This window comes from Brienomyrus brachyistius, chromosome 6, assembly GCF_023856365.1.
Source record: "Brienomyrus brachyistius isolate T26 chromosome 6, BBRACH_0.4, whole genome shotgun sequence".
NCBI classification, from domain to species: Eukaryota; Metazoa; Chordata; class Actinopteri; order Osteoglossiformes; family Mormyridae; genus Brienomyrus; species Brienomyrus brachyistius.
In genome coordinates, this window is record NC_064538.1 from 18,529,699 (window position 1) to 18,547,628 (window position 17,930).

Genomic DNA, 17,930 nt, shown 5'->3' on the forward strand with positions numbered 1-17,930 from the left:
TGTGGCGCATTACCCTGAGGGTGATCTGGCTCGCAGGATCTTCATTGCTGAGGGCCTGAGCGGCTAGACCAGCTTGAGGAGACACCGATGTAATACCTGGCTGCCATTTCCAGAGGGTGGGACTGGACTGTGTGTCTGCCTGGGGGGTCATGTGGTGGGTGTGGCAACGCACTGCGTCAGTGTATCCTCCCCAACCTGACCTGACCTGAGTTAAAGAGTACTGCTGCTAATTATTGCTTGATTTTTTTTTGTAAATTATGTTTTTAAACTCGTACAGCGGTGAAGAGCAATCATATCCTAATGATTATATATTTAGAGGGTGGTGAAGGGAAGAAACTTCTCAAAATTCAGTTCAGATTAATGTTCTAACATTTCTTTAATTCATGGTGGTTTCAGACCCAAATAGTCTTAATGACTTAATCGCTAATAAACTCAAACATGAATAGAATGCCACTTCGTGCCCTTTCCTCCATGTTGTCCTTGCATATAGTCTCCATATGGTTTAATATGCTGCATGGGGATCCTCCAATTACTCAAGAGAGAAAAGTACAAATGCACGGTTTTCGAGTAACGTGGAGAAGGACAAAATCGTAGTCTCAGGTAAGCAGGAGAAATCTGTCACTGAAGATTGCAAAAAAGTAAGGTAATCATATCCGAACGCTGAATTTACACATTTTCACAAATACCACACCGTTGGGAAGCTTAATACCTCGTTTATTAAAAATAAGCAACAGGGAAAAGTTTGCAAAACACAGGAAGTTGAGATCATACGCTCCAATATTACGTATATTTAACATTTTAACTCCAGCCATCTTTCAAAAAATACGTTCACATTTTTCTCTAATTGGATGAAGTTGGATGAAGTAGCATTAAGAGAACGGCATTTACAATTAATATGCTGTACACAAGCAAAAGTACATCGAAGGCAATTAAAAGCAAAACACCGGGGGTCTCAGGTCGACAGACCGCCCAACACTGCAGGTCTGCTAACATTATACAGTGCAAAAAAAAAATCGTGCTTCTGTAAATGTAAAGTGTAAACTGTGCTCAGCAAAATCCAAAACATTATCTAAATAAATGCACTGATGAATATCTGCCCGTGCAATAAAGGGCACTTGCAAGCTCGAAGACGAAGCACTTTATTCACGCTCAGTCCGCGAGAAGTTCCGTTAGTTCCGGCTGATTCGTCGATGCTTCCATGGCAACGATGCTGTTTACCAGTCTTGAAATGGGTGAGTGTCTTTGTCGCAACGAAAATTGAAATTAAACTTAAACTATCCAATCTGTTTGTACGACTTAGTTACTTTGTTTTTGGTGGTGTTGTTTAATAGTTACGGTGCACATTTAATTGTAAAATAACGTAACTTAAGTGCAATAAACGTTAAGAAAATGACCTGAATGTCCTAACTAGCTAATTACTGTCCAGCTGGAGATTTTTATTTCTTTTAAAAATGCTTTATTCTAATTATTAGCCAACTATCTTGTAACCTATTAATTTGCGTAGAAATTAATGGTGCAAACGAGTCTGTGACTCAAGCTCACCAGTTCTACTTAAATACATTTATAAATGCAATGCGAAACGTCACATGTCACTTAATCTTGTTTTTAGAAGTTAGCTGCAACAACAAAATTTTCTTTCTTAATTGAATGTAATTATTACCACAGTTGAACATGGGTGTAACCAATAACAATCCAAAAGGATAACTGTTTCTGTGTTTTATTCTTAATAATTTTTTTTTCATCTAAAGTAAAAATAAATCAAGTGAAAATTTCATGGGTTGTATCCAACAGAAGTTCACATGAAAATATCCTACTTATAAAATATAAAATATAAAAAGTCTTTCCCTAAGTAATAGTAACCAGTGGGGCCTTCTTCCATTTCTTCTTCTTCTTCTTCCTTTTCTTCTTCTTCTTCCTTTTCTTCTTCTTCTTCTTCTTCTTCTTCTTCTATTTCTTCCTTTTTTCTTCTTCATTTTCTTCTTCTTCTTCTTCTTCTTCTTCTTCTTCTTCTTATATTTCTTCCTTTTCTTCTATTTCTTCCTTTTTTCTTCTTCATTTTCTTCTTCTTCTTCTTCTTATATTTCTTCCTTTTCTTCTTCTATTTCTTCCTTTTCATTTTCTTCTTCCTTTTCTTCTTATTCTTCCTTTTCTTCTTCTTCTTATTCTTTTTCTTCATTTTCTTCTTCCTTTTCTTCTTATTCTTCCTTTTCTTCTTCTTCTTCTTCTTCTTCTTCTTCTTCTTCTTCTTCTTCTTCTTCACTAGATAATGGGGAAAATCTCTGGGACTCCCTGGAATCAGATACTGAGAGCCTTGCCCAGGAGAAGCAAAGACGGAAATATCGGAATGAAAGAATTCAGGGTCTGGGTGTGGAGGAGAACCTCGTCTGCAGACAGGAAGCTGGTGATGATGGCGATGGGGAGGAGGAAGATGAGGACGATCACTATATATATGATAGCCTAGATATGGCAGTTAAGAAGGACAACAACGCTGGAATCCATCAGGTACAGCAGACAAAAGGTGGAAATGAAAGGTAAATGAATATTCTTTATTCTTTACGGCATTTGTTTACTCATATTGTGTCATTGTAAGTATGTCACCTCTGGACTTTGGGGTCCCCCACGGCCCCACGATACATTTCTCTGACTGGATGGGGTGGGGGGGGGGGAGTATAAGCCTGGCATGCCAGATGGCCAGTCCAGCCCTACGTACTATATTTATACTCTGCTAAGACGCTTAAAAGAAAATTACATATATAAATTGTCAGTAGGTGGCAGTATTTCGCTGCAAGATATTCCAGTGGGTGAAGCGATTATCTTCAAGGTTGTGGGTTCCATTACCAACCTTAGTTTTGTGGCACTGGTTATTTTACACAGAGAAAAAACTTATGGTTTTGAAAATTGGTGACACTAAATTAACAATAGTGTGTGATTGTGTATATGGAGCGGGTACCACGTCACCACTTGCTATCCCATATCCCATATCCCATATCCCTTATCCCATAACTTATATCCCATATCCCATATCCCCACTTGCTATCCCATACCAAGCATTTCACGCCTTGTGCCTGGTATTTCTGTTCGATATTATGTATGGTCACTAAATTATTGGTTTGGGGAAAATGCATAAATGATATTGTCACAATCAACCCATTTTAAATGTCTATCCAGTTTAGGGTCCGTGTGAACCAGAGTCGTTGTAAGGCAGGGGCAAGAGGTTTGACAGTAATATACGTGACATCAATCCCATTAGGCATATGTGACAGTATAAAATGGTGCCTGCAATAAAATGATGTCCACCGTAGTAATTCTTTTCTTTGTGCAGTATTTTTCAGTGATTTAAAGTATATCAGTATTTTATCTACTTTTGTGTTTCTAATGCTTGCAGAGGAAATCAAACTAACGGTGTCACTTTTCATGTTCTGTTAACTTGAGAATTGAATATAACTTCCATTTGAGGTATATAATTTGGGTTAATAACATGGTGCTTTTGAGAAATTAATTATGGAGTACTTTTACAATACTAAATCCGCTTTGTTACAAAATAGCAAATGAAATATAAATGACTAATAGCTATTCTTTGCTTATTCTAAAATGAAAAGGTAGTGATGATAGAATATGTTGTAATGTTCAACACAATGGCCTGAAGTAGACCGCTAATTTTGTAATTTTGTCGTAACTGCTTTCATTTAATGGAAATTAGGTTTTATTTTGTTTGGGGGTTATCACAATTTGCACTTGCCGTGTAGTCCATTAATGAGCCAGAATCTTATGCATATGTTTGCATATGTTTGGCAAGACCTCTTTCCACTAGAGTCGCAGACCCAAAAATTTGAAGTGTGGAATCCCACGTCTGTTTTTCACATCTGTCATGTCCACATTGTCCACATGGTATTTATTACCTGAAGAAGAAAAGGCCGTTCACTTTATTTTGTTGAGTTTGTTTTGTATGCACGGCTAGAAAACGGTATGGAGTGGCTCTCCATCCACAGTCTGGTATAGTGGCCATGGCAGGCACTAACAAAAGGTCTGTTTGTGTGTTTTGCCACATGGTGGCTCCCTCGCAACCCCCTATTCTTCATTGCTTCGCAATTGAGTTGAACTATCGTCACCTTTCATTGTGACACTGTCAGACATTGTTCATGAAATGCTGAAACTAGGTAGTGAACCGCTGTCATTCTTGAGGAGAATATATAAATAAATAAGGAGATAACCTACCATCCGAGCGTTTATGTCTTGATTCATTTTAATACGCGAATGCATTTTTGCTAATTTTAAAATGTGTAGTAAATTCTGCAACAGATCAGTTATTTGAGTACTTGCTGTGGTAGGATATAGCATCTAAGCTTAATAATCAGTCATTTTTGGCATACTGAAGACTTTTCCCAGCTGTATGTCAATAATGCATTCTCAAGCTTATTTGAGTTCGGTCATTACAAACCTTTTCCTTACCCTTTCACCATCATTGACTGAAGTGCTTTGCACCGTTCTGCAAATGGCATCATAAAATGAGAAGGAGGTCTCATAGTATTCAGAGCAGCACAACAAAGAAGCACTCTGCTAATTATTTTAATGAGATCTATTCATTGATGTTAGAAGGAGCACATTAGGTAGCAATTTCCATTCAGATATATCAGTGCTTTAATTCCATTTCATTAGATGAAAATTGCCAATTTCAGAACTTATCTCTGTATAGTACTCCTTACACACTACCTCAGACTATTAGGGATTAAAGGGGGTATATTTAGATACCTAGAAGGATTTTCTTTTCCTTTTGTGAATTTCTTAGAACATATCTTGTTTCTGTGTGTTTTTAATAAGGTGAATGGAAATATAAACAAATTAGTGATATAATTCAGTGGTATATTTTCCATTATATAACATCCTCTGATCTCCTGCTTTTTAAACTTCAGACAGAACAATCTCAAAGACGAATATGCAGATCTGAGATATGACCCCAACTGGAGGACCAACTTCGGGGGAGCTGAGTTCTTTGAAGAGAGGAATGAACATTTTCCGTCGGGTGAGGAATCTCATCTGGACGAGGTGTCTGAAGGAGATCCTTGGGAGATGAGAAAAAGTGTCAGGCCGGTAGAGAAGAAAGGTATGTCTGTCAGTGGACGTGTTCCCATAGTGGCCTTCAAGACTGAGACGGCAGGTGACTCTTTGTCAGCCAAATCAAAGATTCCCATGACTCCTTACCATCTTCTGGAGCAACAGTGCTTAGGGACTCAAGCAAAACTGCTGTCATCCAGACATCAATGGTCTTCTGAAACTTTGGATCAAGAAATCGGTGATTACAACAGCAGCAGCTGTAATCTCGTAAAAAACCAAAAACCTTCAGACGCAGAGCAGATTTATTTCTCTAAATCACATGTCACTGTTGAAAACAGTAACGGAGGATGTCCAGGGAGGTACGAATCCTGTAAACAAAACTGTACACAAGCCAGCGAGAGAACCAAGACGACGAGGAATGGCATTCTACCCAAACTTAAGCACTCCCAACAGTCATCAACTCCGAAGGAACCAGCAGCAAAGCAGGACATTGTAGAGAAGAACAAGAGGACCCTGGGGGTCAGTGCAGCCCAGCAGGGGTCATATCTTTGGACACACAAGCAAAGAGGAGGGAAAGCTTATGACAAGCAGGTATGTGGTGATTTAAAAATGTATGATTTCATGTTTGTTATAAAAAGTTATAGGGGAAGCAGACATTTCTCAAGTGCACTTTATTTGCTGAACTACCATTACATGTTCATAGTATCAAATCCTCCAACTTGGGGGGAGAAAGAATGTAGTAAAGCCTGCGTTGTAATATAATTATTTGCCAGTAGAGGGCACACAAACACTGTCGAAATGTACAGCTTGCGAAAAGCAGTCAATCTAAAGGGAAGGTCTTGTGTGAGGGGAAAACCACATCCATGAAAACTGATGGATAATTTCTATATTTATCACTAAATCTACAATAGTTATAGCTGACATTATCAATTAAAAATATTTTGGAAAAATACAATAAATTCCTCTGCTTTCTTTCTGCTGTCTTAAGACATGCAGTTAGATGAATTATGTGGTTTCTGAGATAGACCATACTGGATGGATCAAGATGAATAGATGTACAGTTATCACACACAAAAATACAAATAACACAAGCTCAAAACCCAAAGTCCACGAGAACAGGATATTTTTGCGCTGATTTTAATGAAAAGCACAACTGTAACTACATGCAACATTAGGGCTATAATCTTCATGTAAATACATGTTAATCTTCATGTTAATTCATGTTACCATTGGTCATGCAAGTGAAATTCGAAACTATATTGTCATAAGTGAGTCACAGGTTAAATGCGTAGTAAATAACAGGGTAAAATTTGCGATTGACATTTAAAATGTAAAGGCAAATATATAATCCGATAAGATAACAGACATTGCGTCTATAGGGTAAAAAGTCAATTTCATATTAATAATAATTATTCATTCATTCATTTATTCATTCATTCATTTTCCACATCTTTGAAACTTACGTTGGGTATAAATATAGTAAATATACTAATCTGTCTGGTTTCAACTGATCAGTCAGGGTCCCAGTGATCCACAGTCATTCCCAAGTAGCACAGTTTATATGGCAGGTACACAATGGGATGCAAGTTCATCTTGGGCTACAGATTTCAGATAATCACTTCACTCAATTTCTGTTTTTTTGTGCCATGGAAGAAAACCAAAATACTTGAGGGGAAACCATAAATCATTGGAGCCATATGCAAAAACTACACCCAAATGAGTGATTCTGTTAAAAATCTGTACCGTAGTCGAGATCCTGCCTTGGGTATTTGAGACATAATAGCGTTCAGCTTGGGCTCCTGGCCAGTATAGTGGCATCCCTTCATTACCATTACTCACTGTCTTCTACATTACCAGAAGCGCTGGGTGCACTCGCACATCTCATTCAGGTGTGATGTTGGTTGAGGCGCCACGGGGCTTGAGAGACACAGACTCTCAGTATCAACATGTGTCTGGTGAAGATTGTGCCTTATTCTAACCCAGTGAAGGTAACAGCCGGATTTATTTTGAACCTGAATATTGTACCACTTCATTTTAATTGGTTCACACTGGAGTAAAGGTACAAGTAGTATGCCCAGAGTAGAGCTGGGAAATTAATTTGGCAGGGAAAAGCACTTTTCAATTGCGGCCTGCAGAGCAAAGTGAACAGAAAACATGCCTGGCTATGTAGTGCCTATTATGACTTGATTCATATAACAGTAGCTATTAAGAACATCACAGAAGCACAGTCACCAATAGCCTCTTATGTACCTTGTGCACCTGGCACAGGGGTATAATTGACTATGGCTGTCTATCTGTACATCGTAGCATGTGTATCCTCACTGCATTGACCAGACTTGCCAGCCCATCTGAGCCCATTCGCAAGGCGCAGACTCGTATCATCGCCATTTGCATATTCAAGTGTCATTAACATTGTGCTGCTCCTCACCCAAACCCCCTGACCCCCCCCAGTCTGCCCGTGTTGTCATCCTTGATTGGTTTGGCTCCTGTTGTTTTTGAAGATACATTTCCAGTGACTTGAATGGGCTGAATGAACCCTCAGGTCATCCATTTGTCTGTAGCAAAATATTTTTCATAGACTAACTCGAAAAAATTGCATCATTAAAACAATCAGACCTGTCCCTATATCAAACGTAACCCATTACTGTAATCCAGTCAATATGTTTTAGATTATTGGACTTCTGCTCTAATGTTATGTTCCAGTGTATTCCGATTTAAAAAATGCTAATAACACGATACACCTGTAGGCCATTGTAGAGAATGCATTTATTTCGCTGGAGATTACAGTTACGTCACAAAAACCATGTATCTTACTTCAAAATGTCATAGATTAAGTGATTTGTTTATACTCAATTACATTTTGGGTGGATGTTTCTAGTAATGAAACAATCACGAATTGCATTTACTATTAAATTAAAAATAGACATTTTCTTTTTCTCCGGTCTGATTTTGTGTGCAAATATCTCTTTATATCAGTATGATGGAGATTTCTTTGTGTCCTTCTAAGAGTAGAAATTGATACTGGCCATAATCACATCACTTTCACAGACATCATCTGAGCACTGCTAAGTGTGCTATTAGAGCCTTTTAAAAGGCCCTATTTGGTCTGTTACAGGGGTCTCTGAGATCATTTACTGCCGATAATTAGAGATGTTATTAAACGTACACAATCTCGTAATGCCGCAACTTTTTGCCAGGCGAGCACCGGAGTCAGGATGGGATACAACCGAGTGCCTTTGATAAAAACAGAAGTAGAAGAGCAATCTTCCGCCATCGCACTCGGCCCCAGTCCCTCGCTTTTCCTCGGGCCCTCACTTCAAAGCTAGGAACAAAATGTACAATCTCTTAATAGCTCCAGACCAAGGCTTGGGGGCTCTCTTCTACTGTATGCCATACCTCAGTGTAAACACCTAATCAAGATTGCCCTGGCGGCCACAATAGCAACCAAATGCAATTCAAGATCCGCGGGCCTTTGATGTCTTCATTGCAAAGCTGTGTTTCCGAGTCTCAGGGAAAATGACATGCCGCAATCGCTGCCTTTGTTGTGGCTCCTCCGCGGCGAACCAATTACAGGCCTCAATTTAACAGAATAGGTATTACACAGCTTACGATGCTCAAAATGCAATTTTGCTTGATCATTTTCCCAATTTGATTGGGACTATTAAAATGGTTGACAAAAGGCAGGGGGCGGGAACATAAGCAAGGGTTGTGACCCATCTCTCCACTGAAGCGGTAATGAGAGGGTTTGCAGCGGCCGGTCCTGGAGCCATTGACACCTGTTAGAGTGCACGGGCCGTGCAGCCGACGGACAGGGAAGCTCCGGGGTTAGCACTGGGCAATGGTTGAGAGTTGCATGTGGCCTCCTCTACTTCAGGGGTCTCTGCCAGGCCCCCAGTAGCTACAGCATATCACACTTGCCCTGGTCACAGTTCAACATCTTCAGAATCAGGGGTCAGGACTATGGCGAATTCATCCACATAGCCATATACCTTTTTAGTTCCCAGTCAAAACATTGTGTCACAGACGCAAAAGAGTCTTGCCACAGACACATTTTTCCATGTGCAGATAGGTTGACGATCTCTGTTCAGAGCATCTCAGTTGAAAGGAAAGTTGCTGGAGTTATTTCACAAACATGTCCCACCCCATGTGACCAGGAACATTTAGCTGGATACTGGATGATTTTGTTAGTTAGTTCTTACTAAGAGAAACAGCATGAATGGTCTGAATGTTGCATCAATGCAAATTGTCCTTTCTCCTTTCTCGCAGTAAGAGAGGACTCCCCATTTGTTTAATGTTTTATGACCAGACTTCTGTGATCCACTCCAGCTTTAAGCAGTCGCTAAGCCTGCCTCGTGCAATAAGTGCTATCATCATCTGTCTATGAATCTCGCCCCGATTGTCAAAGCTAAACAATATGATTCATTCCCTGCTTACCTGCCCTTTCAGTAAATAGATAGATCAGCATGGTGGTGCATTTATTGATGGATATATTACAACTCAATCCACTCACTAGAGCAAGAATTCCTGTGACCTTATTCGGGCTGTTCGGCCTTTTAGAATTAGAAGCGATCAATAAGGGACTCTTCAAGCCATCAATGCCATCGATCAAGCCGGGATTGTCCTTAGCTACCAAGAAGACATGAAGTTAACTAAGTGATTTTCATTATGGCATTAGGGACAAATGTTTTCTCTGATCTGTTGCATTAACAAAAATCAGACATGGAAACGTAACAAATATTTTTCAAAATGAAAAACAAAAAAAGAGTGATGTGTGTCACATAAAAGAGTGAGAGAGAGTATAGTTTGTCACATTCAGAGACACGGGATGCACTTTGGCAACTTTAACCAAGTTGTTTAGAGCAGAATCTCTACACACTGACGAAAGATAGGGATCACATTTAAAATTGACAAAAATTTGAATAGTAGTGCTTTAGTTCATAGAATTTTATTTTTACAGAACGTTTTAAGCTATATTCCGATTTTAATTTGTGTAATTGATCAAATTAAAAGGTGCTTTATCTTCTTTGACACTAGTTTCAGTGTTTGATTATATTTATCATAACGATTTAATTTGAATAATTATGATAGTTAATGATAAGGATTTAGTTTTGGCCAACCGTTTTTGTATATTCTGTATCTGTTATCCAGAAGGTATCAGAAACTGCTGAAGATGTTTCCAGTATCGCCAGCCAGGGGAGCAGAGGAGATGTCATTGACGCTGAACACAGGTGGCAACAGCAAGCCCAGGAGCTGAAGGTAAACTATCTCACCTTTATCCCATTTATCGATTTGTGCATTTTAGCCACACATGTTTTTCTGCGGAGCGCTTAGCCAGGCCTCGAGGCGGCGGGCCGCGTCTCCCAACAAACATTTCCGCACACGAGGCGGACCGTCACCCGGGATTTCATTTTCTCACTGGTGGAGGTGGCTGCAGACCCAATTTCTGCCAGAGTTGTTGAGGCACAATGGAGCCCGTGAAATGTCTGAAAAGGGGGACTCCGTGGCCCCGTGTGGAATGGAGAAGCATCATTATTTGGAGCACTTGAGCGGTCGGCCTAATGCTGCCAGGGAGAGGAGTGTAAATATTTTCCCATTAAGATGGTGAAAGCTGGTGTTTGTCAAATCAGGGGTATTAGATGCTGCAGCACAGCCACCAAGCTCGCCGAATGTTTTTGTGATCACTTCGTGCACAGCACCCGCCGGGAGAAAAAGAAAGAGAGGCGTAAGAGGAGTAATATAAAAATTATTTAAATCTACCCGCACTCCAGGCCCATAATGACGGTGAGAGATGCATTAAGATGACAGTTGTGAGAGGAAATAGTTTGTGGTAATTGACCGGGATCTTCCAGCTGCTGTCCTCGCGGCTGCGGATTTCAGGGGAGTATGGGATTTCGCCATGGCTCTCCTTTTAAGATTTTGAGCTCAGTGTGCCCCCGGAGTTTCCATTACTTTTGCTGGCCGCATTTCCGACAAAATGTATCTTATGTTTCCCATGTCAGTGATGCCAGCTCTTCATGGGTCTTTGAAGGACTGTTTTTAATTTTATTACTTTATTATGTGGTTTATTATGAGGAATTATATCAATCCATATTTCATCCATCCATCCACATACCATGGCCAGGGTCACCGAAGTCTTCAGAGACCGTTTTTTTTGCTTCTTAATGTCATAATATTATTATTTTTAACTTGTGTTTATAATTTAATCTGATGACAGAACTAATATAGCCATAGCGCCTTTCTTTTCAGGGTCTCAACAACAAAGATGTCCTGAAGTCCGAAAGACTGGCTCGTAATGGCCGGCCAGGGAAAGCAGGTGTTCTAAGACCCCCAGCTGTTGGGGACAGGCAGAACGTACATGAGCGTCCAGAGTCCTCAGGCCTTGGCCATATTCCCACGACCCGAGAGCACTTCCAAGGCCATGCAGAGGTTCTGATCATCGATGACGAGGATTCTGGCAGCGTGTCGGGTGTATCCTGGTTCTCCGCACCCCCTGCTCCCCACAGACCACCGGCACTCGCCCCGGTACGCAGGAGGATTCCCAGCGTCAATCGGAATGTTGGCCTCAAGATGCCCACTGATGTCATGCCATTCCTAAACCACGGTCCCCCTCAGGCTGGTACTGGCCCCTTTATCCCTTGGGGCCCCCCTTGGGCCCCTCCCTGGACAGATGGTCCGGGCATCTATCACCTGCGTCTGGTGAACGAACATTTTGATGAGCAGCCAAGCTCTCCTCAGATGGTTCCTTACTACGCCCCCAAACTATTAGCTCATTCTTCACGTGCAGTGCTGCCACCACCTGCTCCCACCCGTGACCGAGCTTCCGGCCAGCAACGTTTGGGAAGGCATTTTCCACATCAGGACAGTGGTGGAACTGAACACTGTGGAACAGTATTGTTTGTGAATCAAGATGCTTCCTTCACCAAGAAGACAGACCTCAGCAGGGCAAGGTCAGTTACGTATTTACGTCGCTCATCTTAAGAGAAGCAACATTTTTAGACAAATGGGCTGAAAAAAATCACCCTCAATCATAAATTAACAAATGAATAACTGTAGAGAGCTGTGCTATGTATTTTTTACAGGATCTTGCCCACAAAGCAGTCAGCCACTCATGAAAGCCATCAAGATGACCCAGGAGATCACTATACCACGCTTCAATACGAACACAACTGCGAGCCCAACACCAGACACACACCTCTGGACACAAGGCCCTACCTGGTGCTGCCTCCTATTGGACAGCCAGCAGGGGGCGACGCTGAGCACTTTAGCACAATACGCAGAAGTAGCTCTGAGGGCTACCTCGCACAGATGGAGAAACAGAAGAAACTGAAAGAAAGAATGGGGTACAAGGTATGACACTGCATGAATGTGCATAGTGATGTTGGTATAAAACAAAGTGCCATAACTATGTGCTAGTATCTCATTAGTACTCTGTATGTAATCCCTTAAATAATCTTTATATCTAAAATGACAGGTGCACAATATGGCTTGGTAACGACTAATAATAAAATGTGTACTAATTAAAAGGTGTACTACTAACTAATGACTAATTCACTATTCTGTTTATGCCACACTGAATATTTACCTACCATTGAAGAGTGTGATGAAATATGCAGTAATAAATAGTAATAAGACACCTAGCTTTAGCGGGAAGTAATGTCCTCTAATTAAGTCCTTTATGATTAATGAGAGGCTTTTAGCACTGATGTGCTTGTAAAGCAGTATCTTATGTGAGTTAATATGCCTAATTGCGGAGAGATGATGACCGGAGACAAAAAGATGCAAACCAGGGCGATCAGAGAGAAGCTCTTTTTTTTCAGGTTGCGGCCTCATAAGAGACTAGTTTGCACTGTTTGTTGTGCTGTTATATGCTGCCCTTTAATCCATTGTAGTGGAACCGAATCAGATACAAGTTGTTTTACTATGTAATAGCCGGTGTAGAGATGGAAGGATGTTACTTTAATGTTTCAGGCCTGAGTGGCCTTCATATCCAAAGTGGCACACAAATCTGCCGTTTTGACTTTTGGTCGGATCTTTCCGCTACCGTGGAACATGGATAATTTGTGAAGCTCCCATAAACGACTCTGCACGCTGCTCTGGACCCCATTAATCCCAGTCGCTCCAGTAAAATCCACTGGCGCCATGTCCGCGCAGGGAGGAATGGAGAGGAACAGGCGTCTACGGTGAAATGCTGAGGGTTTTTGAGCGTTGCGTCTGACAAGATTTAAGGATGAATTTAAGACTTGCTGCGATCAGAGCCCAGAGCAAGAGAGAGAAACAAAAGAGAAGCAAATGCTTCAGTGTCCATGACCAATGGGTAATTTGGAAACGTGGGACCAGGCTGATCTGGAATGATTAGCCCCCTTTGTCTGGGCCAGCATGTGTGCTGAGGCCTGAGTGCACCTCAGACCAGGCCCTGTGGATTAACTTCTTACCCCTGAGCAGCGCAGAGCTCCATCCTGTCAGCTTGTGTGTCTCCTTCTAATGCCACTTGTGCAACAGAGCACCACTCAACACACCAAGGTTTTATTTTAAGAAACCGTTTGCGGGGAGCATACGCTGGTACCATTAAAATACAAGCCTGTCTCCTGCATGTCCATGAGGGTGGTGGAACGTCCCAATGCAAAATTGCTAACGTGGTGCATTTTCACAGGCCTATACTCTGAAAGACTATAAAAGCCTACAGAAGGATATTAAGCTCGGAGGACTGGGACCGAATTATGAATTAGCAGAAATTACAGTAAGTTTTTTTATGTTATATCTAGAGAAGTACATCTGCGTTGTTTAATTCAGCAGCGACCTCTTCCAGTTTTTTTTTATCTGATATTGTCATGCAATCACTATATTTCACGCTGTAAAGAAGGAGTGAGTAGTATTGGATGTGCACCAGGTGATGCATCCTCCAGACGTTAAACAAGCCTGGTCGGAAATGTATCAAACACAATAATAGAGATCTATGTTTTTTTTGTAGTCATGTTCAGTGACTTGCATGTGCACTTATCCCCTGATACCCCCTTAAACAGTTTCTTGCCTTTCGTTTTGCTTTGTTTGGGAGTGCGATGGCGCTGCTCTCCGCCCTTTCAGGGGACGTGGCACCGTTCCTTAGACCCCTTTTCAAAATCCTCGACCTCTCCCTTCCATCACTACCAGGTGGAGAAAATGCGACGACGGAGGTTATATTCGAATGCCGTCCGTGAACAGAACAGGGAAATGAGCAGGAACCTGGCTCTGCTGGCTAAACCCCCTGTGGGCAGAGAGAACAAGGATCTGCTTCCCAGAAGGAAGGTGAGATGAGATGGGATGCTTGTTGAGAGCCAGACGACGAGTTTCTGAAGGATGCAGTTATTAATAAATATTCACGTTAAACATTTACAGGCAGCTAAGGATGAACAAGTAGTCATCCTTATCGCTCTGTTTTAGAAATAACACCAGAACTTTAGTATTTTAGACCAAAATAACCTTTTCTAGGTTATCTTTTAAAATCTATAATCCACACACAAGTCATTTTGAATAAATATCATTTGCTTCCAAGGCTTTGGAATACGCAAGGACCATTCCGAAGCCTAAATTGCCCCCACAGCCAAAGAAGAGAGAGTTTCCTATGAAGGAGAACTTCACTGAGCATGCCCAGTACCTGGAGGACCTAGACATATCCCAGCTTGTGGCACTGGAGATGTTACAGAAGCGTCACGAAGAAGAAAAGAAGGCTGTAGCCCATTTCAGAGCCCTGCCCACAATGTAACCCCATATGCATTAAGTCTGAACATAGGCAATACGATTTGTACAAGGACGTCTTCCCCTTTATGTTGCAGCTCTAATACGGGTTCTGTAAGCACTTAAAATAGACATCCCTCACAGCCTTAAATAAGCTGATAGTAATTCAGGTTATATAGCTTCTTTAAATGATTTATATAGAATAAAAACTAGTGAATCAGCTGAAAATGTATTATGTTTGCACACTTACAATGTTTGGATGTTAAATGTACTGCATGTAAATGATGTATAATTTAAATGTTATATTTAGTTCAATCTATAAGAATTTTAAGGCATTTTGTTGGTTATTGTATAAATTATGAATTATGAATTACACTAGATTTAAAAAAGGTGTTTTTGCAGTAAGTAATGAACAGGAAGGCTCAACGAACTACAAAACTACAGCTTTGTGATTTTGTGGTCATGTTGTGAGTTTGATCACAGTATGAATGCAGTAATTATAGTTCAAAAGAATGAAAAAATGTTGTTGTATCATAAATTACTAACTGTGGTATAACAAGATTGGTTTCACATTTTAAGAGTAGAGGAAAAGCACAAGATATATTCCGGCACGTAAATTGAACCAGAAATCATTATTTTATTAACTTAAAACATTTATGAAAAAAAAATTGCTTTAAATGGTCACCCTGATCTGTGTTTAGATGTGGTTAGTGGCTCAATGGGTAACACTTTCACTGTTACACTTCCAGGGTTGGGGGTTTGAGCTCTGCCTGATGTGAGTTTGTGTCTTTTCTATGTGTCGCATGGGTTCCCTGGTTTGTTCCTGCAGCCCAAGGACATGCAGTTACCTGTACGTGTCTAGGGGTGGACTGCAGCCTCGTGACTTATTCTCCCTGAAAAAACTGTACAGGGGGGTATTGTACAAGGAGGATTTGTTAGTTAGCTGGATAACATAAGCCAAACATAGAAAGCGTCCAAGAGGAGGAGAGCAAAGTAACATTCTTAATGGACAATCATTACATTTGGCTTAAGTTACCTGGCTAATGAACCCCCCCCCCCCCCAGACCATGCTAACCATGATAAGTGCTTAGAAGATGCATGTTAGCCATTAAAACAGTAGGTGGCGTAATGACCAAAGGTTTACAGCCACCTGATAATTCTCCGAAGAAACGTCACCTACCTGTGCACCTGAGGTGCTGCCCTTTCTCACCCCCGGAGGATCCACATGGCTCTGAATCACATTTGCCATTTTACAGGACATTAAGATTTTTTTCCCCAGTTCAAAGATATCGGAAGTGCTTGGGTATAAAAGGTCACGCTGGCTTGAGATGAATAGCCAGTTGTTCTGTTCGCCAGTCCAGGTCCACTGCACTCATCCTTTCACTCTGCACACACCTGGCTTTGCTGCTGATCTAAAATAATCGACAGTCTTTGGGCGGCTCCTGATTTTACGTCTGAATTTCCTTTTTCATGACCCCCTCTCATGTCGAAATAAAAATAGGTCAAACAATGATGGCACTTTGAATGCATTCAGATTAGATCCTACAAACTTGTTTTCTGTATTTTAAAGTGATAATTTCCCCCCCATAAAACAATCTCAAGCACCTATTTCTTTAATGGAACCTTTAGATGATTATCAAAGAGCTATTTACTCATATGTAATATTTTAATTAGATTATAGTCTCTATTTAACCCATCATGGGTTCTTTGAAGCTGTCTGTTTTTAGTGTTAAGCTTCACATACGTAGGGTAATAAATTCCGGACCTTTTGAATTAATGAGAAATGCTGCCTTTCCAGGCCAAGTCTCTTTATATCTTTTTATTTTTTCCACTGGCATAGAATTCAGTTAATTGAAGGAGTCTATCACCACCACACATGAAGGAGGATGAATTAGCATCCCTTTTACCGATTGGAAAGCCCGGGCAGACGCGCTAGCTTTGATCTGAGGACGACAGTGAAGTAGACGGCAGCTCCCTGAAAATGACCTGATGGCCTGGCTATTAGCTGAAAATGCAGATACGTCCATGTGTTGCAAAATGCTTAATCTTTTAATTGATCACCTTTCACGCTACCTATTCTCTGCCCGCTTTTTATTTTGTCAGTTAATCAGAATCACATTTTGAAATTGGATGAATTGCTTTTCAAAGGGAAATGCGCTGAATGTCCTAATTGAAAGAGAGAGCAAAAAAACAGACTTATTAATGTAAACCTCCCAAATTAATGTAACTACCTCCTGGTACATATTTAAATGACTAAAGTTCTGTAATGACCGCTAGTTACGACCATGACCCGCGTCGTGTGCATATGTGTTTAAAGGAGCTTTTCAAAAGAAACGCGAAGTGTACACCTAACACCGCCGATCACCTTTTGATGTCTGGACTAAATACTAATGCAAATGTTTTCCTTTGGTTGCAAAAGGAATAGATGCAATTCATTAGCAAATTTGAGGGACATTATTGAACCCTTTTTCTACCGCGTATAACGAAACAATGTAAGACTAAATAAATACATAAAAGAATCGGGCAAACACAACCGTAAATTTTAAAATGTGTCATACTCGTCCTTTATTCTTTTCAAAGTGGATACGTACGCACGTGCAGCTACCGACTTCTGTGGCGGAAAAGTCAAATATGATTTGTATATTAAATCCTGATTTGTTTTAATTAAAAATGCATGCTAAATGTGTACTATTGTGTAAAACGCTATTTATTAGTCGATACTAATAAATATTCCCATGATGAAAAAATGTGACAGGTGTTTTTTACTTAAATACTTTATATTCAAAGTTGTGTGCAAAGGTGCAATAGAAAATCATCTCTGGATCTGAACCTGTGGTGTGTTGTCTATATAGCATGATAAATATCATTAGAGGATGCTTACAGGGTGCTTAATTTGATACCGGTCTCCAAAGATATCACTTTTATTGAATAACATTAATGAAGAAACACGTCTTATAATGTCGCTTCTAGATTATATAGTAATGGCCTATATAATATGTTATATTATATGTATATATATGTACACATAAAAACATGTGTTTTTCTTTTTTTCTAAATTAAAAATATATGCGTGTAATTAACCTCTTAGTTTGATGATTAGACCTGTTCTAACGGTTTCTTCCGTTAGGCCTACAGCGAGCGACTCAAGATACAAATATGCTGTCACC

General features: G+C 40.4%; 1 protein-coding gene across 2 annotated transcripts; it reads left to right on the forward strand.

Moving 5' to 3' along the window:
* The first annotated feature begins 860 nt into the window (after window positions 1–860).
* Window positions 861–17,486, forward strand: jhy (junctional cadherin complex regulator). Of its 2 annotated transcripts, none has more exons than XM_049016429.1 (9): window positions 861–1,232; window positions 2,264–2,531; window positions 4,911–5,643; window positions 10,201–10,308; window positions 11,299–11,999; window positions 12,132–12,399; window positions 13,703–13,789; window positions 14,200–14,334; window positions 14,582–17,486. In XM_049016429.1, the coding sequence occupies exons 1-9, from the start codon at window positions 1,199–1,201 to the stop codon at window positions 14,789–14,791; spliced, it is 2,544 nt and encodes an 847-aa protein (XP_048872386.1). In that variant the 5' UTR covers window positions 861–1,198; the 3' UTR covers window positions 14,792–17,486. The 2 variants fall into 2 exon arrangements, with proteins under 2 accessions (XP_048872386.1, XP_048872388.1); XM_049016431.1 differs by having other exon boundaries at window positions 10,201–10,280; window positions 11,556–11,999.
* Window positions 17,487–17,930: the final 444 nt, after the last annotated feature.

Coding starts and splice junctions, on each gene's coding strand:
- jhy (XM_049016429.1), top strand. CDS start 1,199: ATGGCAACGATGCTGTTTACCAGTCTTGAAATGG. Junction 5,644..10,200: donor GGAAAGCTTATGACAAGCAG/GTATGTGGTGAT, acceptor TCTGTTATCCAG/AAGGTATCAGAAACTGCTGA. Junction 14,335..14,581: donor ATCTGCTTCCCAGAAGGAAG/GTGAGATGAGAT, acceptor TTTGCTTCCAAG/GCTTTGGAATACGCAAGGAC.